The sequence below is a fragment of the Uranotaenia lowii genome, chromosome 2, assembly GCF_029784155.1.
Source record: "Uranotaenia lowii strain MFRU-FL chromosome 2, ASM2978415v1, whole genome shotgun sequence".
NCBI lineage: Eukaryota > Metazoa > Arthropoda > Insecta > Diptera > Culicidae > Uranotaenia > Uranotaenia lowii.
In genome coordinates, this window is record NC_073692.1 from 34,333,936 (window position 1) to 34,361,523 (window position 27,588).

At 34.5% G+C, this 27,588-nt stretch overlaps 1 protein-coding gene across 1 annotated transcript in view; it reads right to left on the reverse strand.

Annotated features, from left to right (window-relative positions):
- The window catches only part of LOC129741277 (uncharacterized), a 79,033-nt gene extending 58,549 nt beyond the window's left edge, over positions 1–20,484 (reverse strand). The window contains exons 1-2 of the mRNA XM_055733001.1: positions 20,260–20,484; positions 19,935–20,202 (exon numbers count right to left, since the gene is read on the reverse strand). Coding sequence (XP_055588976.1) covers positions 19,935–20,202; positions 20,260–20,452 — 461 coding nt within the window. The 5' untranslated portion in view covers positions 20,453–20,484. The remainder of the gene's footprint in view (positions 1–19,934; positions 20,203–20,259) is intronic.
- Positions 20,485–27,588: the final 7,104 nt, after the last annotated feature.

A 27,588-nucleotide genomic window follows, 5' to 3' on the forward strand; every position in this document is an offset into this window, starting at 1 on the left:
AGTTAGAAATATTATTAGTTTCCTTAGTTATTCTCAATCTTCTTAAAGCATACTATTTTCAGTTTGAGCTCTACTCAGAAAAATGGGTAACTTGCCTCAAGCTTAGTTTTTGATAAAAAAAAACTAGTGAAAATGATTGAAATTTTAAAGTTTTTGATGCCTTTGTGATGCCATAAAGACCATAATGCATAAAAACACCAATCCAGTTATTTTTAGATTTATTTGAATTCAATTTGACTTTTTTTTTTACTGACTCAGTATGTTGTATCAGTATGATGCTTAAATAGGTGCCGATTGCCAGGGTACTGAATTATTTGAAATACATTAGGGGAAATACGGGCATAAATGGGCACCTTACGGAAGACGCTTATTGAACTAATCACTAATCTTATTTTCACAGCCAGAAATTATGTCTGAGTTCCGAAAAATATTTAGGAGCAATAAGTTCTTCAAAAAGTTCTAAAAGTTGAAATAATTCAAATTAGTGTTTGGATGGATCAAATTCTAATATTAACAAAACAAGCAAATTCCAGCATGTGACAATGAATCAGTTTTAAAAATATATAGATACTAAAAAAAATTAGTGATTGTTCGAAAAATATGTTCACACCAACAGTATTGGTAAATGACTATAAATATTTAACACCTATTACTCGGTTTTCTAAAGCGCATTCTATACATCACCAGAACTCTAATATCTAAAGCTAAAATCTGGCTATTTGTGTGTTTTTATTTATTTATTTATTTATGTTTTTATTAACGTTATATCGACCAATATAATCATTATCATGTTGAATATTGGTTCACCAAAGCTTTCATAAAATTCAAGGTGTGCCATCTGAATGTATCCGATTTCAACGTCGAATAACTCCGTCATATTTTAAGATTCGAGTTAAGATAAAAAAGTTATTAGGCTTAAAAAATAGCTATCTTTTTTAAGGGGGATATTCATCACTATTAATGAGAGACACTGCTTCAAAAATTTTGACGCAGCATTAACAGTGATGAACCGTGAAAAAAGTTACCCTATTTTGGAAGTCTAATAACTTTTTGATCATAAGTCGAATTGAAATGCAGTCTTCAAATGAAAAATTTGTCATAGTATAGGCTTTAAGAAAAATCGTTTTCAAAAGGAATCGGTCGAAGGGGACCAAAGTCATTCATGATAAACTGGATTTGCATATTCCTCCCCAACAAAATGTCTAAAAATCCCATACAAACTTTAGGCTCGTTGAGCGACCCCTTTCCGTGATCCGATCTGGCCCAAATTTGGCATGAGTCCTTGCACTAGACCCAGGATCAATTTAAGCCTGCAGCGCATAACATTTCACAAGCTTGAAATTTCCCGTACAAATATGGGGCAGTCTAATCCACATGGTGTCATGTTTTTGCCTTTCCATTTTTCAACCGTTGGTCAGTAAAGCAGTAAGCGGTGACGACGCGAAAACTGCAAGTTTTTGTGAATCGCTGCCTGCGGAACATCATCCGCGCTTGGTGGCCTGGCAACTGGATCTCAAACGTTGAACTTCATCGCCGGTGTCATCAAAAGGCGCTAGAAATCGAGATTCGGGAACGTAAGTGGAGATGGATTGGGCACACGCTGCGAAGAGATGAAAACGAGATTTGCAGAGAGGCGCTTGACTGGAATCCAGATGGGCATCGAAGAAGAGGCAGGCCCAAAAGCTCGTGGCGGCGAAGTCTAGCCGCTGAAATCCGCACTGTTGACGAGAACCTTGGCTGGCAGCAAGTGAAGACGCTGGCTCCGGATCGCCAGCAGTGGAGATCTTTTATCTCAGCCCTATGCGCCGGTCAATCGGCGCTGGACCCTTAGGTAGGTAGGTAGGGTCAGTAAAGCATCGATTTGTTTTATAATGGTCGTAAAAATTTCGCTATCTGACGCCATGTTGAAATCCAAAGTCGCGGGTTGTGGGAGTTTCATGCACTTTACAGTGATTTACAGCGTTGTAAAGTTCAGCGGAAGCTACCATCTTGAATTTCAAGATGGAATGAGATATTGAAATTCAGCCAATCCGAATATATTGACAGTTCTTTACGAACACTACCTTGCCGAATGTCCTCAGCCCTAACCTCTAAATAAGCATAAAACGATTAATTTTATCAAAAGGACGTACCCAAAAGACAAGTTTCCCAAAAAAAATTGCCGTTTTCGAAATTTTACATTTATTTAATCTACTTGAATGAAGGTTTTGCATACGTAAGGCGCGTACATGACTCTTAAAAATCTGCAAAGTTGCAATCAAATGTGTAGAAATGTTGATAGTTAAAAATCGAGTTAAAAAATTCGTGAAATAAAAAACGAGCAAATATTCATTTTTGTTATAACAACATGGCAACTCTAATTTCGAGGTTATGGCTGAGGCCAATCAGCCATCAATACCATTGACCGCATATACCCTGACACGCATATTGCGATTTTCAGTGATGTGCGGCATTTTAAAAGTTCAGCAGGAGACGCCATATTGGATTACAGGATGACGTCAGATAATGAAATTCGACTTCTTCCTGTTAAACCCTTTCACCCAATATTTGTCACGTCTTTCGCTCATAGTAAAAAAAATCTATGACTGACTTGATTTGCTTAGTTTTGCCTAGTGTTGCCAGAATAACAAATGTTGCCATAGAAATTTATTGTATTTTGTTTATCTCTAGTGTTTCCGAACACAACTATTTGTTTAATTTTTATTGAATTTGATTCATTTTCTACATATCCTTCATCTTATATCTACATTCCTTCGCACCTCTATTCTTGATTGAAACTTTTTACTCATCTACTTTTATTTTTTCGAAAACCAAATTTTATTCTCCAAATATCCTTCATCTTTATTGTACCTTCCATTCTAACCAAAAGATTTTGTTTATTTTATCATATATCCTTCTTCTTAATTATACAATCCATTCTTAGCGAAAGCTTTTGAAATCTATAAAATTTTAATTAGTTTATGCATATCCCTCATCATATCCGAAAATATTCAGCCCTTCTTGAATGTACTTTTCCTGTCACTCTGTCTTCTTTTTTTTCCCGAGCCTGAATAATTAGGAGACATTCTTAGCAACAGCTCCAAAATCTGTGTTTTTTTTGTAGCTCTGTCTTTGTTTACTAGAGCCAGAACAATTCGAAAATATTTAAAGCAATAGACTTCCCAATCTGTGCTTTTCCTGTCACTCTGTCCTTGGCTACTAGCAACCTGTATACATAACTCAGGTGGCGATGGAAATCCCGTGCTAAGTGTTAGTTAAAGTTTTTTTTTTGTAAACATTGTAACCAAGACAATTCGTGACGTCAGTTGCATTTTCAAACAAACATCTATCATCGCTGTACCAGCGAAAACTAGAGAAAAAAATCATTGCCAACTGCTGTTTACGATTCTCGCCTAGGAAACATAAACATCCTGGCAAGTGACGTAGGCTTTGTTGACCTTTTTACTTTTTGAATAACGAGTTCTGTAATAGTGTGTGTATTTGTTCATCACCTTCTTTGAACCACATTGGTCTACCAGAGCCCAAACAATCCGAAAACATTATTTCTCGCGTGAGCTTTCATTACGTCGTATGAAACAAAATGTGAACAAACAGTTTTAATAAGAAAAAATACAAATACTGACATAAACTAGTCGCAACTTTTAACCATTTAGAATATTTGTAGCCTGGACAACATATTTTACATGTAAAATAAAAATTTTAAAGTTGTTTTGATAACTTTTCAGCTGTTTTCTGTGAATTCTTAAAATGTTTCATACGACGTAATGAAAGCTCACGCGAGATTTATTAGCAACAGCCCCTAAAATCGGCTTTCCTAAGCAAAACGGCTACGAAAAGGCAAAATCAAAACAATCAGCAGCAGTTGCCTTAAAAATCAGTGCATTCTAAACCAATACCGTCTTTTTTCACAGAAATTTCAAAAATTTATAACAATATTAGGATCAACAGGCTAAAAAATCTACGCTTCCTAAGTCAATCCGTCCTTTTCCTCCGGAAGGACAAATTAAAACAATCAGCAGCAGCAGCCTTAAAAATCAGCCAAATTTTGCTAGATTTTTGCTGCAATTTTAACTGCAGACAGAAAATTCAAATGCTGGATAATCAGTAAATGAAGAGAGGCATTTAAAGAAACCTACACATGATCGGTTCCAATAGTTATTTCCATTTTTATTATTATTTCCCAAATGATTCTGTTCAACATAATTCTTTTTTAGACTCGAATGAACAGTAAGTGTTTAAAAAGTCTCAAATAAAATTAATAAATAAACAATAATTCATTTTATGATCCACCTGCAGCTGCAACCGGTTATCCCTAATTCATAGTTACGAATTGATTGCGAAAATTAAAGCTGAAGCATCTTATCACCGAATGTTTTGCCGAACCGCCGAATTCTACCTTCAAAAATAAACAAGTCCCAAATTTGACAAGTAGATTGCTGGTTTTCTAATGTGCTTTGAAATCTGACATTTTCCGTTGTCTTCTGAAATGAAATTTTTGCATATGCAAGAAGCGTAAACGACTATCAAAAATCAGCAAAGTTGTAATCAAATGCGTAGAAAATGTTAATAGTTGAAAATTGAGTTTATATATTCAAGAAATATAAAGCCAGCCACCACATATTCATTTTTGTCATAACAACCTGGCAACTCTGATGTGGCCTAATCCAAATCAAGTGTCGTGGTAATGGCTGAGGCCAATCAACCAACAATTCCTTCGACTATTATTCTATTTGTATTGAATTTGATTTATTTTCTGCATATCCTCCATCTCATCTCTACAGCCGCCATTTTGGATTTCAAGATGGCGTTAAATAGCGAATTTCTACGTACTTCTACTTGTGTAGCTCTCTTATTACAGGGTCTGGCAATTGAACTGCTACATTACTTCAACAGTAATTATATCGTTGCACACGAAACAGTATTGAACGACCCCTCGTCGCTTTGTTTACATTAAGTCTTAGCTATCATTGGATGTAAGTGTTACTTTTGTAATCAGGTGTTACTTTCTTATTTAATTTTTGGCATTTCGGCGAGTTATGAAAATTCAAAGTAGAATGTTTAGACAGAACATGAAAGTATTATAGGTGGAAAGATCAAAGCTAGAGCGCTTTGGGTAGAAGAAATTGAATAGTTGGTGAAAATGTGAGCAGGGCTTTTGTTTGGTGAACAGCTTTTGAACTACTTGCGTGATTCTTTGCCGCTCGCCGTTTCAATGTTGATAGGAAGCGATGAAGAAACCCATCGCATTCCTACCCACATTGAAACACGGACGGGTCGAACACATGAGATTGTGCCCGACCGTGCAAAAAATCACCCAAGCAGCGCTCACATGTGCTGTTCTATTGCTGAGCCAATTCTATCTTCATCGCTGCCTATCAACATTGAAACGGCGAGCGGCAAAGAATCACGCAAGTAGTTCAAAAGCTGTTCACAAAACACAAGCTCTGCTCACATTTTCACCAACTATTCAATTTCTTCTACCCAAAGCGCTCTAGCTTTGATCTTTCCACCTATAATACTTTCATGTTCTGTCTAAACATTCTACTTTGAATTTTCAAAACTCTCCGAAATGCCAAAAATTAAATAAGAATATATCCCAGCGGCGATTAAAATAAGATAACAAAATCAGGTGTTACCGGAAAAATAGATCTCGAACAGAAACGTAGCGCTGTGATTCCCTTGTTCCTAGCTGGCAAACGGCAGAAGGACATAGTTCTTGAGCTGTCCGATAAAAGTGTGTGCAGAAGTTTTGTATACCGTACAGTTAAAAGATACCTGGAGACCGGAAGTGCTAAAAAACGGTATGGTGGAGGACGCCGACCTACTGTGGTGACACCTGCCATGGCGAAGATCGTCAAGAAGCGCCTTAAGAGAAATCCTCGTCGTAGTGCCACTAAATTGGCAGAGGATATCAACATATCGGATCGAAGTCTCCGACGGATCCTGAAAGATAAACTTCAGACCAAGCCCTACTAGATCCAAAAGGTTCAAGACCTTACGGTGAAGCGGAAACAAGAACGGGTAAAAAGAGCGAAGGCGCTGCTGAAGAGGGCCGCGGAAGGAAGGTTGAAGAATATCGTGTTTACCGACTAGAAACGACAGAGTTTGGTTGCCAGACAGATCACGAAGCCATGCCGACTTGCTGACGGACACCTGGCGACAGAAACCAGCATCGGTGATGGTTTGGGCCGGAATCACCCGTGATAGCCGGACTCCGCTGGTTTTTGTCCCTGAAGAAGTGAAGATCAACCAAAATACATATCGGGAACTAGTTCTACAGAATTTCGTCGAACCGTGGGCACGCAGACATTTTGGTTCCGGGAATTGGGCTCAGAAAGCGAAGAAAACCCAACTTTAGATTGCGCAACATTTTCCAGGGTTCATATCGTGCTTTGAGTGGCCCGCGAGTTCGCCAGACCTGAACCCTATGGACTTCACTGTTTGCAGTATGTTGGAGGCCGAAGTCTGCTCTAAGAAACATGAAGGTATGGAGGTGCTGAAGCGACATCTCGTGGCTGGGATAAAATACCACAAGAACACCTGCGGGCCTCATATATGCGTTCCTCGGCCGTCTGCGGCGAGTGGTTAAACTCAAAGACGAAATAGTCGAACTTTTACTTTTATTCTTTCTAAGCAACTTAAATTTATATGAGGTATTTTTTTTTTATCTTTTTCAGAACTTCCTGAAAACAAAGGGTTGAATCATGAGAAATGTTTGGGTCTTATGACTATAATGAAACAGTCATACAAAGCGAGCTGCATAAATTCAATCCCTAATAAAATCATAATGAAACTTTCTAATGCTAGTTGGCTTAATCTGTGTTACTAGGAAATGCTCATCTTAATCATAATCATCGGACATAATAACTTTTCTTCCTAAAATCAAACGAAAAAAAAGTTCAACACAATAAACAAATAAATCAATTAAGATAATTAATAACCCAGTAACATATCTGCAACAATTACTCAAAGCTGTTCTAAGTTCTGTAAAAAGCTGAATGTTAATGCTGATGCTACAACTCTCAAATCAGTAATAGGTAATCCGTAATCATGTGAAGTACTTCCACAAGAATTTTGAATTTTCACTGTTCTTCTTGAATCAGGAAAAAAAATCAACCTTACCACTCAAAGACCCAACGTATGTTCTTGTTACACTAAGGACTGTAGAGAAAAAATATTAGAACGTCAGATCTTGAGCCTTATATATCAGGAACTACTGAACCGATATCTAAGAACTTTACACCATTGAATGACTTCAAGTCTGAAGATTTTGTTTGTCATACAACACTTTTTTTGTTTAGTTTCAAAGTTTTGAACAAAATATCAAAATAAAAAAGTATTCTTTTGGTCGAATGCTATTTTTATATCAAACTGACCACCGTACCAGCCTATCGTAGAAAAACGGTTTAAAGTAAACTGCAATTATTTATTTTTCAGATTTATATTCAGACAAACAATAATTTTCAGGATGAGTTTATATTTAATTTGAATTAATGTCAAGAAGTAAAAATTATTTGAAATATTTTTCAAAACTGACAGCATATTTTGTTTTTTTAACGGTCATAAATTGACCGAATCCTCGAAAAATCCATACAAAATGTATACTGGCTCAAACTACATATTTCAAGCAAAACAGTGACAACATACTTTAATTTTGGAGGAAAATAAAGTTCTACAAACTAAAACTAGACACTCTAAGTAGTTCAAAAAGGCCAAGTTTTGGAAATTTGGATCAGTGGTCAGCAGGTTAGGGTCAACTATTTATGGACCTTGGTAATTTAAGTGTTAAATAGAAACAGTCAAAGTTATTTTCAAAAGTAATTGAGTGGAGGACTATTTAAAGGACTATTTTTGTGAACTTATAGTTAAAAGTACAAAGAAAAAAGTATGCTACAAAAATATTTCGAAAATTTGAATCCTTCATTCATACATTTGACAAAGGATTGCCAATGCTGGGCGATAACATCTGTCATGTCATAATTGAATGAAGAAGCAGTAAGCAGTATAAGGACAACTCCGTCCGATTGCGAAATTCGTCCCATTTCGGTTGCGTTTAAATGACGACAGACAACGGACGGCAGAATCAGTGACAAGGCCGCAAAATGTGGCTCTCCCTGATGGGTTTGGACCCCGTGTCGTGTGGTCTTCTTCTATAGGTGGTCCCTCTCGATGTAGCGAAATACATCTCCGAATAAACTTCATTGTGCACCATTTCTTCTTACTATCAACCTACCTCCTACTCGTCGTTCGGAATCCCGCGGTATTCATGGAGAAAAACCGACAAGACAAAGGACATCTCTGCGGCATAACATAGCGAAAGGCTGTACTGTTTTAAATTTACTTAAGTTCTCTTAACTTGGAAAAATGAAGTAAAACCTAATTTTTGCAGTAAAAATTGTTCTGATGGCTGCGAAATATACCTTTAGGCCCATTTACCTATGTTGAGCCAAAATTATGTAGTCTTGCATTTCGTCCAGCCATCATCGAGAAAGAACCGATCCAACCGAATGACTGGGGAGCTGTTACGTAATTTTAGCAGACGATGGACCATTTTTTCCCCGTTCAAAACTGGTCTCTTCCGTCAAGCATTTTTGGGGTGAATAACAGAACGAAAAGGTGGTTGCATCCAACTGGATCGTGTTCAAATTAATGAAAAATTAAAGCTCAAACTTGTTTGCATAATTAGCCTGCAGATAGAGGCAGGTATATGATATGGACCCCTTGGATACATAATTTAATTTGAGAAACAATGTATGTAGCAAATAACGGAACGGCTACCCAAGATAAAGCATACATTTTCGGCAGATGTACAAAATTATCAACAGCGAATCACGCATTTTTTTTTGTTTTTGGTTAAATTTTCGCCGGTACCGGTTTTGATTTTTTGTTTCTGTTCTCGATGATACGACGGTCACGATTTTGACCTAGAAAGCGAAAAATTGGAAATCAAGCTAGTAGTTCAAAGTTTGTCTCCCTCGAGTGATAACATACTCGTACTTGGAATGTATTTTGAAAGGATTTTTTCACAAGTTTTATTTTGCACAAAAGAGACAAAAGTGACAAAAGTGACAAAAATGACAAAAATCTCAAAAATCTCAAAAATGACAAAAATGACAAAAATGACAAAAATGACAAAAATGACAAAAATGACAAAAATGACAAAAATGACAAAAATGACAAAAATGACAAAAATGACAAAAATGACAGAAATGACAAAAATGACAAAAATGACAAAAATGACAAAAATGACAAAAATGACAAAAATGACAAAAATGACAAAAATGACAAAAATGACAAAAATGACAAAAATGACAAAAATGACAAAAATGACAAAAATGACAAAAATGACAAAAATGACAAAAATGACAAAAATGACAAAAATGACAAAAATGACAAAAATGACAAAAATGACAAAAATGACAAAAATGACAAAAATGACAAAAATGACAAAAATGACAAAAATGACAAAAATGACAAAAATGACAAAAATGACAAAAATGACAAAAATGACAAAAATGACAAAAATGACAAAAATGACAAAAATGACAAAAATGACAAAAATGACAAAAATGACAAAAATGACAAAAATGACAAAAATGACAAAAATGACAAAAATGACAAAAATGACAAAAATGACAAAAATGACAAAAATGACAAAAATGACAAAAATGACAAAAATGACAAAAATGACAAAAATGACAAAAATGATAAAAATGACAAAAATGACAAAAATGACAAAAATGACAAAAATGACAAAAATGACAAAAATGACAAAAATGACAAAAATGACAAAAATGACAAAAATGACAAAAATGACAAAAATGACAAAAATGACAAAAATGACAAAAATGACAAAAATGACAAAAATGACAAAAATGACAAAAATGACAAAAATGACAAAAATGACAAAAATGACAAAAATGACAAAAATGACAAAAATGACAAAAATGACAAAAATGACAAAAATGACAAAAATGACAAAAATGACAAAAATGACAAAAATGACAAAAATGACAAAAATGACAAAAATGACAAAAATGACAAAAATGACAAAAATGACAAAAATGACAAAAATGACAAAAATGACAAAAATGACAAAAATGACAAAAATGACAAAAATGTCAAAAATGTCAAAAATGACAAAAATGACAAAAATGACAAAAATGACAAAAATGACAAAAATGACAAAAATGACAAAAATGACAAAAATGACAAAAATGACAAAAATGACAAAAATGACAAAAATGACAAAAATGACAAAAATGACAAAAATGACAAAAATGACAAAAATGACAAAAATGACAAAAATGACAAAAATGACAAAAATGACAAAAATGACAAAAATGACAAAAATGACAAAAATGACAAAAATGACAAAAATGACAAAAATGACAAAAATGACAAAAATGACAAAAATGACAAAAATGACAAAAATGACAAAAATGACAAAAATGACAAAAATGACAAAAATGACAAAAATGACAAAAATGACAAAAATGACAAAAATGACAAAAATGACAAAAATGACAAAAATGACAAAAATGACAAAAATGACAAAAATGACAAAAATGACAAAAATGACAAAAATGACAAAAATGACAAAAATGACAAAAATGACAAAAATGACAAAAATGACAAAAATGACAAAAATGACAAAAATGACAAAAATGACAAAAATGACAAAAATGACAAAAATGACAAAAATGACAAAAATGCCAAAAATGACAAAAATGACAAAAATGACAAAAATGACAAAAATGACAAAAATGACAAAAATGACAAAAATGACAAAAATGAAAAAAATGACAAAAATAACAAAAATGACAAAAATGACAAAAATGACAAAAATGACAAAAATGACAAAAATGACAAAAATGACAAAAATGACAAAAATGACAAAAATGACAAAAATGACAAAAATGACAAAAATGACAAAAATGACAAAAATGACAAAAATGACAAAAATGAAAAAAATGACAAAAATGACAAAAATGACAAAAATGACAAAAATGACAAAAATGACAAAAATGACAAAAATGACAAAAATGACAAAAATGACAAAAATGACAAAAATGACAAAAATGACAAAAATGACAAAAATGACAAAAATGACAAAAATGACAAAAATGACAAAAATGACAAAAATGACAAAAATGACAAAAATGACAAAAATGACAAAAATGACAAAAATGACAAAAATGACAAAAATGACAAAAATGACAAAAATGACAAAAATGACAAAAATGACAAAAATGACAAAAATGACAAAAATGACAAAAATGACAAAAATGACAAAAATGACAAAAATGACAAAAATGACAAAAATGACAAAAATGACAAAAATGACAAAAATGACAAAAATGACAAAAATGACAAAAATGACAAAAATGACAAAAATGACAAAAATGACAAAAATGACAAAAATGACAAAAATGACAAAAATGACAAAAATGACAAAAATGACAAAAATGACAAAAATGACAAAAATGACAAAAATGACAAAAATGACAAAAATGACAAAAATGACAAAAATGCCAAAAATGACAAAAATGACAAAAATGACAAAAATGACAAAAATGACAAAAATGACAAAAATGACAATAATGACAAAAATGACAATAATGACAAAATTGACAAAATTGACAAAAATGACCAAAATGACAAAAATGACAAAAATGACAAAAATGACAAAAATGACAAAAATGACAAAAATGACAAAAATGACAAAAATGACAAAAATGACAAAAATGACAAAAATGACAAAAATGACAAAAATGACAAAAATGACAAAAATGACAAAAATGACAAAAATGACAAAAATGACAAAAATGACAACAATGACAAAAATGACAAAAATGACAAAAATGACAAAAATGACAAAAATGACAAAAATGACAAAAATGACAAAAATGACAAAAATGACAAAAATGACAAAAATGACAAAAATGACAAAAATGACAAAAATGACAAAAATGACAAAAATGACAAAAATGACAAAAATGACAAAAATGACAAAAATGACAAAAATGACAAAAATGACAAAAATGACAAAAATGACAAAAATGACAAAAATGACAAAAATGACAAAAATGACAAAAATGACAAAAATGACAAAAATGACAAAAATGACAAAAATGACAAAAATGACAAAAATGACAAAAATGACAAAAATGACAAAAATGACAAAAATGACAAAAATGACAAAAATGACAAAAATGACAAAAATGACAAAAATGACAAAAATGACAAAAATGACAAAAATGACAAAAATGACAAAAATGACAAAAATGACAAAAATGACAAAAATGACAAAAATGACAATAATGACAATAATGACAAAAATGACAAAAATGACAAAAATGACAAAAATGACAAAAATGAAAAAAATGACAAAAATGACAAAAATGACAAAAATGACAAAAATGACAAAAATGACAAAAATGACAAAAATGACAAAAATGACAAAAATGACAAAAATGACAAAAATGACAAAAATGACAAAAATGACAAAAATGACAAAAATGACAAAAATGACAAAAATGACAAAAATGACAAAAATGACAAAAATGACAAAAATGACAAAAATGACAAAAATGACAAAAATGACAAAAATGACAAAAATGACAAAAATGACAAAAATGATACAAAAGATACAAAATGACAAAAAAATAGCATACAAATGACTCAAAAATGGCACAAAAATGACACAGAAATGTCATTTCTTTGACACAGAAGTGATACAAAATATGACACTGGTGAAAACATCAAAATTATTCTTATCGCGGAACAAGGTTCAAAATATTTTTTTTTCGTAATTATTGAGGAACATTTCATTGAAGATAATCACAGTTGACATTTCTCTTCAGTTCAGCTAGTCCAGTGAAAGAGATGTGGAATTCCGGACGGTCCGTGTTTAGGGTTCATCTAGGGGATTGACACACAACTGGGAAGGTTGCTAGCTAGATGCTAGAACAGTCAGTTGTGATAGCGATTGTTCAACATCACTTGTCTCTCAATGTGGCTCTCATGTTAAGAGATAAATGAAGCCATACTCGAGGATGTCACATTTTCCCCTTAATGAATTTGTATTACGTACTTTCTTATTCATTCATTCCATCGGCCCTACAAGGCTGTCGAACTCCCTCTTGCCCTCAGCGTTGCCAGATTGAAAACCGCTCAAGTCCGTAGATTTGACGAAAATCGAAAAATGTACTGATTTGGGCAAAATAAAACTTGATGACCTTTTTTTTTTTGGTCGTCAGGTAGAAATTTTATCTACCCGCAGAATCCTTTGAATAATCCGTAGAAAATGCAGAAAATCCGTAGATTTCAAGCATCGATCCGTAGCTCCGTCGAAATGCTTAAAATCCGTAGAAATACGGAGAAATCCGTAGATCTGGCAAGGCTGCTCTGCCCTTTAAGGGCGAACAAAACCTCGTGCCCAATTGGGCGGCCGAATTTCTTCCGGCATTGTGTAGGCTTTATAAAATACCGAACTTGAGCACCAATCACGACCGGCTACCGTTCTCCCCCAGTTTTACAATGAAGAACAATCAAAACCTTTTTCTGTCAGGATCAGCCAATGTGGAATCCTTCTCAGTTCGTTTTAAGATTAGAAATTCATCTGGAGATTGACATATAACTGACGAGATTGCTAGCAAGATGCTAGAATGATCAGTTATGCTAGCGATTGCTCAACATCACTACGGATTTTTCCATAGATCTACAGATTTTAAGCACTTCTACTGATCAACGGATCGATTCTCGAAATGTATGGATTTGCAGCATTTCCTAGAAATTTTCTACTGATTATTGAAAAAATTATAGGGATGCTGCTGAAAAATGAAAATTCAACTTAAAGACCAAAAAAAAAAAAGTTATCAAGTTTTATTTTGCCAAGATCAGTAAATTTTGCGATTTTCGTCAAACCTATGGATTTGAGCGGTTTGCAATCTGGCAACGCTGCTTTCTCTTAATATGGCTCTCATGGTAAGAGGGCATACTCGAGGATGAGACAAGAGAGAGTATTTTTTTAACTGTCTCTCTGAAGCTGTGCGGAGAGAGTTAAATCGCAAAGAGTGAGATTGTCAACACGCTACGCGAGCCATACATTACATTTGTATAAAAGCGATAACTTTATCACTGTGATCACGATTTGCATCGTGAATGGCACTGCTTGAGTAAAATCGGTCGGGATCGGGCGTTTGGTGCAGACATCCCTGTGTGGCATGGTGTATGGTGCTGCCTGTACAAATGTCAGACAATTTACACAGCTCCAGCCGGGATAGAGGTGTTTTTTTCGTTTTAGTTGTTGTTTTCGCCTGCGATCGGTTGAATTCGCGGGAAATATGTTTGTAAATATCGTATGTGAGCGAACATAGAATTGAACTGTTGTCGTAGAAACATCGAAGCAAAACAGCAGTGGCCATGGTTGTCTTAAGCAGGGTGTAATTCAGTGATTGAAATCCTCACCAATTTTCTCATCAGAGGCATTCAAAATACACGCTCTGAGGCTTCGCATAGCTATACAGGGGACGATACATATACATTCATTCAAACCTCCCCCCATGAGGAGGATCTGCTCTGAGAGATACTATTCGTTTGCTGCCCCGAACGAACTCTCTCAACGTTCGGTTGCTACATCCCAGTAAACATGAATCGACAGAGAGGTAACTCGAATCGACAGAGGGATCGTATCGATCTTTCTAACGATTTTGCATCATCTAATCGGCAGAGAGGAACACACCATACGCGTGCCTTGGGTGAGTGTCACGAAATAATCTAAGACACGCCCTCCAGAGAAACACACGAACACAATCCTAATCGTATGTTTCCCTTCGAGACGCGTGTTTGCCTGCCTGAGAAGTCGACTGCTACGATTGAAAACATGCATCTAAAAAACACGGGGATAAAGTGCGAGCACACCGTACGAGTGTACGATTCAAACTGATTTCGCATTTACGCATTCGTATTCGTTGCCTCTAACTAGGTATCTCGGTAGGACAAACCGAATGAGAATATTTGCGTTCTCGGAGTGTCGCCGAAATTAACCGTTTTATTCTAAGTTCGGTGACTCAACTCTCAATTTTTTGCATGCTCTGTCGATTTCTGAGAGGACGCGCTTACTGGGATGATGCATGAAGAAGACGAGGCACACATACTCATTTACGTAGTTGAATTTGAATAACTCCAGCTGCCCAGTAAGCGCGTCCTCTCAGAAATCGACAGAGCATGCAAAAAATTGAGAGTTGAGTCACCGAATTGCATCATAGGTTTTATCGTTTTCGCTGCCTCAAAGCAACCTTTGCTTCCGAGTAAAGCGTTGAGCGAGAGATGGTTAATCAATTCATGCTCAGCAAAATTCAATCACTGGTGTACGTGTAATAACACATTCGAGACCAAACCCGTAACATCGTTTTCGCTATCTGTCCATCAATGTATTGTCGCTGAATCCCCAAACCGGAGTTATCGTCAATGAGCGCTGGCGACATTTACTGGCGACACTCACTGGCGACAAGTTATTATCAGGACGTGTACAACTTCGGGTGTGTTCTTATACCAAAGATTTTTTATTTCAAAGGAAAGTGCTGCAAAAACAAAGGATTTTTTCCTTTGGTTTTGGTATAAATAAAAAATCCTTTGGTTCAAATGCATTTTCCTCTGTTTCAGAGATTTTTTCTTTTGAAAAATCTTAGATTGAAAATATTAATGCTTTGATACAAAAACCAGTTTCATTTGATTTAAAGTTATTATATTTGCTCAAAGGTAATTTAGATATAGATTTAAAAGCATTTATTCATTGAACCATTTTCCATTTATTCCAATTGGAAGATTTTTACCCTGTTGTTTCGAAGTTCCTATTAGGAGTTTGAATAATAAAAAGATACAATTTTAGTTCTTAAATTCTTTTTTATTCACAAACACATAAAACACTGGTTCACTATAACCGAGTAGGGTCCTTGATATCGTTGACAAAGTTTCGCATTCTCCGTGGGCCGGTCAATAAACTTCCGAAAGCCACTCCAGCTGCTGGCTGGTCCGACTGGTGATTGCCGTTGAAGATTGGGCCGAAAAAATACGACCGCGGGATTTGGGGAGGTGTTACTTTGCGCAGCTTTCTCCATGTTCGAGAGACTTGGAAATCTATCCGTCGGCCGTGGTCCTTTAACTATACAAGCGTTTTAGAAAATCTTGAATTCACTTAAATATTCAGTATTTATTAACTTACACGTACCATTTTGCATCCTGAATCCTCCTTATTTATAGCTTACTCCGATTCACTGGTTTGATTTTCAAAACGAGCGGCCGAACTTTATTCGATTTTTCGGTTTTCTGTTCTTCTTGCAAGTCAATGCAAAATATCTTCTAAGTTTGAAGTTTTTGTTTCAAAAAATTATTCTTTTCAGCTTAAAACATTTTTCTTCGGTTGAAAGAAAATTTACTTTGTTTCTAAGAAAATATGCAATTGAACAAATTTCTTTTGAATCAAAGAATTTGTTTGAAATCAAAGTCCAAAGTTATTCAATTCAAAAAATGTATTCTTTCTTTCAAAAATTATTCTTTTCAATCAAAACTATAATTCATTGATTCAAAGAAAACATGAGCTGGATTAAAAAAAATGAATGTTTTGAATCAAAGTCAGATTTAATTCGTTCCAAAATTCAAGTTTACTCTGCGTGAATACACGGAATCGTCCATCTTGTGACAGGCAATCGTAATCATAGGCATGGTAGGCGAACAATTCGCTGTCAAAAAGCGCTCCGTCTCCACCCCCCACCAATGAAAAACTTTTGGTACTCCTTGCCTACTGTTGCTCAATATGCAACCACCCGTAGCTGTATAGGCACGCTGGTTATTACTTTACAAAAGCGTTGCCAGTAATGATATTTCACAACGTCGCTAGTTGGCAAGGTTGCCGATCACCAGCGCGAAAACTTCGGATTTCAACTTCAATGACAATATTACATCGAAACAAATCACTGAGCTGCGCAACGATATACGCACAAAACTCAGACAAAAAGAAAACGTGAAATTCATCAGGAGTTTCACGTAGGGGTTGATTACGTGAATTTTTGCTTGATTAACGTGAAACACTTGGAATCCATTAAGAAATCACTTGATCCTTACGTGAAATTCACATAGTTGTATACTGTCAAAACAATCCGCTGAGTGCCCAAGCAACCAGAATTCCCTTAAAAAGGTTCCATAGAAGCTTAATCAGCTCTCGTTTGTGTCAGAAGAGAATGCTAATCAGCCCAAAGTTTAAGTTCTTAAAGCTACTTTCAAGTTCGTTTAGGGGGCTGTAGAGAACGCTATTCAGCTTCTAAGAGAATGTCAAGAAACTTCTACGCGCCGAAAAAAAATCCAATTGACAGATTGCTCTGACAACCACATGTCAGATTGCTAGGTTGCCGGTCTATCATGGTCCATCTCATTGATTTTAATTATATTGTTTTGATTACAAAAGCAGCTTACACGCCTAGAGAATTGAACCGCTGCTCTCTAGGTTGCAATGAAACTCACCAGCCTCTCGACCAATCCAGCAATAGCTAATTGCCACTGTAATGATTAGTATTTAAACTTAATGTCATTTGAGATGATTGAGTGGGTTGGTCAATAGAAGGACCTTATTTCGTTCAAAGGACTTTCAGTACACAATATGAATCATAACAAAAATTCGCATCATCAAAAATTTATTCGAATATCTTATTTAACATTTAAAAGAAAAATTCGAAAAAATCTTGAATTCCATTTGTAAATATCAGTACAGATATAAACAAAACAAATACCATGACAAGAAATTGACAGACATTTTTGACATGTCGCTTAGAATTCCCATATAGGTTCTTTAAAACACCTTCAAGTATCTTAATGGTGCGCTTTAGAATGTTACGCGAACGTTATCGACCTTCTTGAAAAACATTTTTGACATGTCGCTTAGATTTCCCATATAGGTTCTTTAAAACACCTTCAAGTATCTTAATGGTGCGTTTTGGAATGTAACCTTCTTGAAAGAAGTTCCATTAAAAGCGCTTAGAAGTTCCGTTATCGATAGTTTAACATTTCAAAGGGCGATGGAAGTTCCTGAGTAACTTTTACGCGACAAGAGTCACCTGAAGTTCCCGTAATACATTTTTTCAGCCAAATGTGAACTTCGGAGTTCGAAGTTAAGTAAAAACGCGACTTTTGGTTGCTTGGGTATAGTCGGAGTTGTTGCATTATATGTGATGTTCACGTAACTCTAAAGAGCTCATTCACTTAAAATATATGTGAAAAAAAAAGTTCTGAATATGCGCGGGTCTAACAGTTGGTGCTGTCAGGAAGAAAAAAATCAAGTGATGGGGAAGCTTTTTTTTGTAAGTAATTAAAAAATTGTTGTACAGACCCCGTTCGATTTTGGCAACACGCTCGTACATTTTGTGTTGCCAAAATCGAAAGGTTTATTTTCTGCACTTTTTTATCAGTTATTTTTACAAAATAACTAATATTATTATCAAAATCGTTATTTTTAGTCAATTTCCGACCATTTCTAGTAATTTTTGATTTTTTTTCATCATGTTTTTGATGCATTTTGCACTTATCTTGTTTTGTTTAAAATGTTTGTTTTCATTTGTCATATTTGCTGTTTTTTCGTTCTTCATCATTTTTGTTGTTGTTTTTAGTCATTTTCAGTCTTTTGTTTGAATCTGTTTTTTTAACTTTTTGAATTTTTCATCTTTTTGTCATTTTTTAGTACTTGATAATTTTTTTAAAAACTTTTGTTTTTATTGTTGCATTTTATCACCATTCCAGAACACAAAAACTTATTTGTGGTATTTGTCTGATTTAAATTGGTCCTGTTATAACGGAAACTAAATTGTAATGTTGTTTCTAAAAACCGTTCGATTTTGGCACATGTGCCAAAATCGGATGTTGCCAAAATCGAATGTTGTCAAAATCGAATGTTGCCAAAAACGAACGGGGTCTGTATATTCGTTTTTTAAACCTTTTGTTATTTCAACAGAATTCGGAATTGGAGCAGCAAGGACGGCCAAGGAGGCAACGCAAGTGTCAATTTTGCGAGGATTTCATGTGTTTATTTTACCGATTCTATTGATTAAATTATTCGGCCATCGGCCTACAAACGCGAAAAACACGGCCCACACTCCGTGTGCTCAAGAGAGCCGCGCACGCCATTCGGTGAGCCGCTGGTCCTCTCGGTAGATGCTCGGTGTTCCATAAACGCAAGCGGCTAGAGAAACGCTAGACGCAATTCTCGAACCACTCACGCTCTCGAATAGGTGCGCGCAAACTCGCACCGCTCAAAATTTTCCAAACTGCGTTTCGGCCGCAAATTTTGTGAGAATTTTGAGCAATCGAATGTGCCTGTGTGAACGGAGAACAAAAGAGTTACGCAGGGTTGCCAACATTTTTTTTTTTTTCGAAAATCGGGTATCTGGTGAAATAAAAATCAGGTAAAATTAGGCTACGTCAAAGTAACGGAAATTTCGCTAATATTGAAGAATACTCTATCTCTCACCGATGTGTTAGAGCTCTCATAATTGCTGAGAAGATTGCACTCGGAAGCCGAGCTGCTAACAGAAGTCGTCCAACCATGGGGATCAAAAATAATTTAATCAGATGTGTTGTGACTTTTATTTTGAATTTTTTTGTGAGCTCTCATTGAAAATCTAAAATATTACATGTAAGAACGAGTTCATTGGCTGGTGAGTGACTCGATGAATTCCAACGCAGAAGTCGAGTTGTCCAGGACCGTTGATATGCTTTTGAGGAACTGGTTTCCACCAGTTCATGTGCCATCAATCAATTAAAATTTATTTTTACAGCTCTTTATATCGGAGGTCATTTTCGTACTGCATTGGTGTGGTATGGGACTATTTATGGTGTATTGCCCGCCGTCCAATTTCCGGCATAAATCACACAGGACCCGCAACTAGGAGGCAATCGTCGCCGTGGAGCTTTCCCCATCATCGCTCGGTTGTTCCTCATCAGCTGTTCCCGGAAGTGAAGTTGTAAGTCGGAAGGGAAGATTTTCATCCAGGAAGTGTGAGCGATATTCCCCGGTCGGATCGTACAGCGCTTCCAGCTCCCGGAAATCATCCGGCCGATTGTCCACTATGAAACGAATCACTTGACCGGCGCCAACTTTTTGCCGCTCCGAGCACAGTTTGCAGTCATTTTTCAGCGCATCCGGAAGTTTATCTGCGGGAATAATGCACACACAGTAATCGGATTGTCGTCCTCAACGTCATTTATTACCTTTCAACTCCTTGCCATCGGGCGTACAAGGACCTTTGCCCTTCAGACAGTTCATGTAGTTATTCATCAACCGGGTACTTTTGAATATGTCATCGAGATTGATGTTATCATACTTGGTTTCGTAGCTTTCAACTAAGAGAAAATTCGCGCAAACACAACACCAAATCAAAATTTTCGAAAGGTTTTGATTCATTTCGAAACTGAAAAGATCTATCTTTCTTGATAACGGAACGAAAACTCAGGAAATGCTTGTACTTCGATAGATTTTTATACATCTCCAATGTTGAAATGGAAAGTCAATTAGTGAAATTGCTGTTGCGTGATCAATAATTTCTTACTGCCATTGATTGCGCAAGATAACATTCTATGCTGAAGGTTGTAAACTTTTTCGGATATAAATTCGTCTCAAATATTCTGCGACTCACTTAAAATTTGAATCAGTTTTTCCTAGTTCCAATTAACGAGAATTCAATTTACGTTTCTTTCTCAAATTTTTAACGGTTCGAAATGTCATGGTCATGGCTGTCAAAATAACTTCAGATACAGAATATTTCTAATTGTTATGAAAATCTTATTCAATAATAATCAACTCAATCACTTGAATCTTGCCCTTTCCACTGCTGAATATTATTTGTATGCTTTGTTTCGGAGCTTGAAAAGTTGAATTCAGTTTTATCTTGAAATTTTTTTTCAAAAGGTTTCCTGAAGTTTTTCAAAAAGTTCAATGCCCTCCACTATTAGACAACGTCTTTTGATAGAAGATAATAATAAGATGTGAAAGGGAGAAAAGGTTTTTCAAATGAAAATTAGAATCAAACCTCCAAAGTGAAGTTTACAGTAGTTTAGGAAGCTTTTGGGAACAGGCGTTCATTTTCTCCCAACTACTAAACGTCAACGATTTACCTGGAATCGCGAATAGACACACGTATTCGACTGAAATAGCCTAAACAAAAACATCGCAAACAAGTTTTCGCGTTCTATGAAATTGCTTAGCCTACCCAAAGGCGTTTAGGAAATACGTAGTAAGAACCTCGGGTTCATCTTAAACGATTTGTTTTGTTTTTAGTAACTGAAGACTGTTCACACGAAATTAATAAAATTATAATAAAATAAGATAAAATACCTACTTGAATTATAAAATGTGAAACTCACGTTCTGTTTTAAAAGGGTTATTTACAAAAGCTTACTGATTGAAATTGGGCGTACCAGACCTGCCTTTAGCTGTTTCTTGAAACCACTTAATGTTAACGGATTTAAATAAACTAAATAAACGAATTTCTCGTTGTTGAGTTTATTTAAATCTTCAGCCCTAATGTAAAAAACACAAGTGTATTTTCTTGTATGTTTTTGTGAGCATTGTTATCTATGAGCTTTGTTCACTGATAAACTGATGTACAAGCTAAGCTTTGAAAAGTGTGTAAAGTCCCGACGACCGTTTTGAATCAATTTTATGTTTTTTGGTTGAGCCACCAGATGTCTCCAAGGACACCAGAGAGAACTGTCAAGAAGAAAATGAAATGTAAACAAAACAAAACAACAAACTTTTAGTCAATTATGAAAAGGTCGTATCTATTTGAAGAGTTTCGATCAAATTGATGTTGAAGATTCGTTACACATTTCTGATTTGCATTATCAAAATTTTACGCTTAACGTTGTTTTTCGAATTGCTTCAAACTAGCATGAAGCACTTAATATATGATGCGATGATATGATGCGTGAAAATGCCCGCTCAGAGAAGCCTAGAATCTGTATTTCTTCGTTGGATTGTTAATTTTAAGCTCAACTGGATAAAATAACTGGTTCGTCTGGCTTGTTCAAAGTTGTTAGTTAGCCTCTTTAGTAAAAAGAATTGAGGTAAAATGAACCAGATGAATTTACCTTGCTGTGAATATATTGAAGCCGTCCATTTTTCTACGATGTTAGTTTATTAATTTTTGAGATCATACACAATTGCGCTCTTCCAAGAATCAGGTACTTCAAAAGTTGATTCGGCTTGTTTAAATGATAGCATTTGAAGTTAAGAATACGTTTCTGGAATTTTATAATTCAAGCTTGTATATGTGTCATTTCGTCAGTCTCTCTAGTGACAATATTATAATGATGCTATTTTTCTCAGCTGAAATTTATTCTTAGTTCATCTAATTATATACATAGAGCAATTCATCTAAATGTATTTAAATTTATTTATTAATGAGTTCAAACACCATTTCGCCCTCTCGAAAAATTCTTGCTAGCAAAAGAGCTATCTAGAAACAGTGCCATCTGTTACGCCGTTCAAAAGTTACAAATCAAGCAATAGATGGCACTGTTTTTCGTCACTTTTTAACGGCTTCTTTAAAAGAGAGCACTGAAAATTTTACACAAGTTTTTGAAGTTTTTTTGTTCGAGCTTGTACATCAGTTCATCAGTGCTTTGTTTTATGTTTTCTCCCTATATGTAATTTTTGTCATTTTTGTCATTTTTTGTAATTTTTATAATTTTTGTAATTTTTGTAATTTTTGTATTTTTTGTAATTTTTGTAGTTTTTGTCATTTTTGTAATTTTTGTAATTTTTGTGATTTTTGTAATTTTTGTAATTTTTGTAATTTTTGTATATTTAGTCATTGTTGTAATTTTTGTAATTTTTGTAATTTTTGTCATTCTTGTCATTTTTGTCATTTTTGTCATTTTGGTCATTTTGGTCATTTTTGTCATTTTTGTCATTTTTGTCATTTTTGTCGTTTTTGTCGTTTTTGTCATTTTTATCATTTTTATCATTTTTATCATTTTTGTCATTTTTGTCATTTTTGTCATTTTTGTCGTTTTTGTCGTTTTTGTCAGTTTTGTCATTTTTTTTTGGAAAATGGCTGGGAACCCTAAATCGAGCAGGACGCGGGTTTCATAATAGGATTTTTAAAATCATTTTTTGGGTGTTTAAGTTTTAGATATTTACGATCAAAATAGAAAGTCATATAAGTGAAGTGTTTGTGCACGTGAATATCATGGAGGTTAAGGTAAAAGTGTCGCCGGATGCAGGTAAATTAAAATTTTCCTTCTTAGATTATCAAGCTTGGTTTTGTGATGACGCATCATTAGTGTCGGCCATCATTGAAAACCTTAGAAAAAAATCAAATGAAGATGGCGTTCGCAAATCTTAGCGAAGCTCCAAACATCTGGCGTTACCGTTACCAAGTGCTACTTTTCAGATTTATTTAGCTCTTGTTTTAACGACATCTGGTGAGTAAATTTTATTTTCATAGAGGCGACATCTGATGAGTGGTTTATGAGCTCTGCTAAGGATTTCAAAGATTTTTTTTGTTATAATTTTTTTTTGCATGGGATTTTCATCCTATTCGTTGTCCTAATCCCTGATGAGCTCAATTCCGTATAATTTGTTTTAATTATTTCACTTTCCATTAGTTCAAATACAATAAATTATATGAAAATTCATCATATATCTTTAAATACAAAAACAGACCTTTTTCGAATTTATTTGTGCATTAATAAGGGACTAGAGATAGCAACCTCAGATTCATGAGTCATTCTTCGACATTTGGAATGAAATATGTTAGGGTTTTTTTTACACAGTCCATGAACATGAACATGATAAAGTTATTTAATAACAGAATCAGAATGGTAAGTTTGATTTTATATACAAGAGTCTACAAAAGAAAGTTTAGAAATCTTAAGATAGACATTGTTTAATGATGTTGTTTAGTTATTATTTTTTTCTGTGTTATGAATGCTTTTAGTTTGCCATTTACTGAGGAACTGATGAGAAAACTGCAAAGAAGTATTTCCGTTTTGATTTCATTTTTGGGTGAAATATTTTTACATGTATACTATTCACATTGCATGAAAAGCTTTAGAAGCATTTTTTTCATCGCAAAACTTTGAGCAGGCGTTAATCTATCAAAAGTTTTGACTCAAAACAGAAAATCATTGTCATTGATTCGAATATTTTACTTCTTTTACCTATTTAGGCATATCATTTTTTTTCATTTTAATTTATTGAAAGACTATTTGCTTCTTCATAATCGAACGATTTATTCAAATAATTAAAATGCAACATAAACTTCAATTTATCAATGTATTCTTGAAAAAAATGCTCAATCTACCTCATGTTTTTGTTCGTCGATCTTCTTACTTTCTATGATTTGATTGTTTTAATTTCTTAAATAAATAATGTTTTCAAAAATAATCTTCATTACTAAGCATCTCTAGTAATCGGACAATATCTGTAGTCGGACACACCTTCCAATTAGCGAACGAGTAGTGTTAAAAAAGGAAAAAAAATTGGATTCGAAGGGATGACAATTTCGAAAAATAAATAGATTAAAAGCAAATATCTAATGAACAGACACAGAAAAATAAATGTTTCATCATAAATATAACCTTGACCTTTTTTTACAATTTTATCAAAATTCTATAAAATTTGTGTGACAGCTGTTATCAGATTAGGAACCGGAGCATAGAATATTTTCCGTAAAATAGAATCCTCAGTAAACAGTAAACAAGTATAAATTTTCAAGCTTCAATTAATACGAAGATCCTGAATCTAACTCTAAAGAATGATTTTCGTGTTTTAATTTAATTAGTTTACTAATTGAAGGCTCTGAACAATAAAAACGTGAAAATTACAGAAAATATGGTTAAATACTATTCTTATTAATGAATAGAACAGCACATATATGATACATTTATTATTTTAATTTGTTAAGCAAATGAAAAACAATTTTAAGGAACTTTAATTTTTGTTTGCTTTGCTAAGCTTCTTAAATGTATGAAATTAACCAAATGCAAAAGAATATCCACATTGAAAAGTATCACAAAGAATAATTACTAAAATATTTTACGGTGTTGTATAAAATGTTTAGTAAATCTCAGTTCAAGTTTGTTGTTTTATTTTCAAACATGAAACGCCATTTTGTAATTTTTTTTTGTCTTAACAGGGATGACAGTTAGGGTCAAGAGCTAGTTTGTGTGACGTTAAAATTTCCTCGAAATTCACCATTTTTGGCAAAATTTTTGCTTCATATTCACTTTTATTAAATTTTTTTTATTATATAATATTTATTTTTCTTGAAATTTTAACACATCAAAGCTCAGACATGGAAAAGGTCTTTGCTCTAGTGGAACCAAAAACAAAACAAAGTTGAATGGACATTTGATAATCAATTAACTTTTGACAATAAATATATTATTTGATTCCTCTTTGAGTTAAAGTTAGAAACCTGAATCTATCATGAGCTGCGTTTGTGGGATGGAAGGAGTTGCCAGCCAACAGATGGACGGAAGAAAGACGGTGCCGTAACACTGATAAAATGAAGCAACATAACAAAGGAACAAAGAAGGAAAAGTAAGAAAATCAATGGTAAGATACGTCTGATTCATTCATAAAACAACAAAGAAGCAATAACTAAATAAATACGAGTCAATCTTTTATTGTACATATTAGGATACTAACTTAATATAAGCGCACGCTTAAATTTAGTAAGTATCTGGATGTGTACTGAAATAAAAGAGTGAAAGTCTAATCATAATCCCATAACCCATTTGGTTATGAGGCTAAGATTGGGCGGGGCTTATTGGCAATGAAAGTAGCCTCGGGATGTGCAGTTGCCATTCTGAAATGGGTTACTGGAATTTCAATAGAGCTAACACCACCAGCACCCGCGATTGAACAATGTTAATCAAGTGGAATAACATTGGCTCTTTTGCATAACATACCTGCCAGCTCAGGGGGTCGTTGGATGGATTATACATACATACATACATTTTGTCATTTTTGTCATTTTTGTCATTTAGTCATTTTTGTCATTTTTGTCATTTTTGTCACTTTTGTCATTTTTGTCATTTTTGTCATCAGTATTCAGGGTCTGGATTAAAATTAAATTTTTGTGGATTTGATTATAATTTTTAACTGTTAGAAAGTTTATTGATTAAAGGTTACTATTCTTAGGAAAATTCTTAATATTCCGTTTAAAAACATAACATAGTAATTTTATTGTTGCTGGCTTGTCCACAGATCTGCTGATAGCAATCTGGAAGCTTCGATGATAATCGCCTTCAATTGCAGTGCGCATTTTGTCTCGACGCCGACGACCGACCATAAGAAAAGATCAGATCCAAACCATGTGTTGGTGAGTCGCTCGGAGATCATCGTTTTAAACAATAATCGTCATAATCATAATTCGTCATAAACTGCTCATCGGACGCCTCAAGCGAGGCATTTCAAGTTCTTTGCCTCGCTGAGTACTACCTTAGTATAGGCCTACACTACACACCGATGAATGATAGCGATATGGGTTGAACTGCTTTAGAACATTTTTTGTTTATTTTTTTTTCTTTAAGTTTTTGTTCAATCAAGAACGTAGTTTTCATTAAACGATTTCACCGGTGTTGTCGGTAGTCGATTAGTCTACGTCCAGTCCAGTATCACTCACTGCACTTAGCTTGATCCCCTTAGGCTTTGCCAGTGAAGAGCCGATTGTCGTACGTCGTAGAGCTACGTTCTGAAAATCAACAAAGTTTTATTGGAGCGCGCGGTCATTCGTTTTGTTCAATTCGGTTGGCTGAATCGCTAATTACCTTACAAGCGTTCTGCGTGGAGGCGACCCGATTTCGATGTTGTCCCTCTTCGCTGCTTTTCGATTGAATATTTTAGGGAGATCCACTTCGGAAATTCATTCGAGCTGACCGAGTCGTGTGTGATTGAGAATAGCGTTGAGCGTTGGGTCAAAGTTTGCCTCAAGAGTGCCATCATAGCGCTACCTTTATCAGATTCACCGGAAGCAGTTTTCAGTTTCCAGCCCAGTGACGAAATGCGACAACACCTAGCCTTCGCACTCATCTACTGTCTGATGGGAAATTTCATCCTGATGAATGAACGAGAACGAATTGTTCTGGCAACGCCCTTAGCCCATCCCAAAAACCATGAGCATTCGATAGATCGTAAATAATCCTTTTTCCCTCAACCGAACTGAGTGTGGTGTTCAAATTTTCCCAACAAAGTTTCAAATTTCAGACTACCGCAGCGCCCTCACTGACGATGATGGAGATCCGGCGGCGTTGCTAGACTGGGATGGGATGCTGCTGCCCACAAACGGTGATGACTTTGAAGATGTTGCTGATGGATGATGGCTGAACGAGAGCTGACGATGGCCATTGATGATGATTGGAGTGCTATTGAGAGTGATTAACACCTATGCTCGTTGAAGGAGTTCGTCTATTCCGGGCGATTGTTCTATAAGATGTGATGAGCAGCATGTTTGAAAGAAACCAAAAAGTCAAGATCAGAACAATTTTACGAATCATTTATTTGTTTACGTGTGAAGGCATTTTAATTGA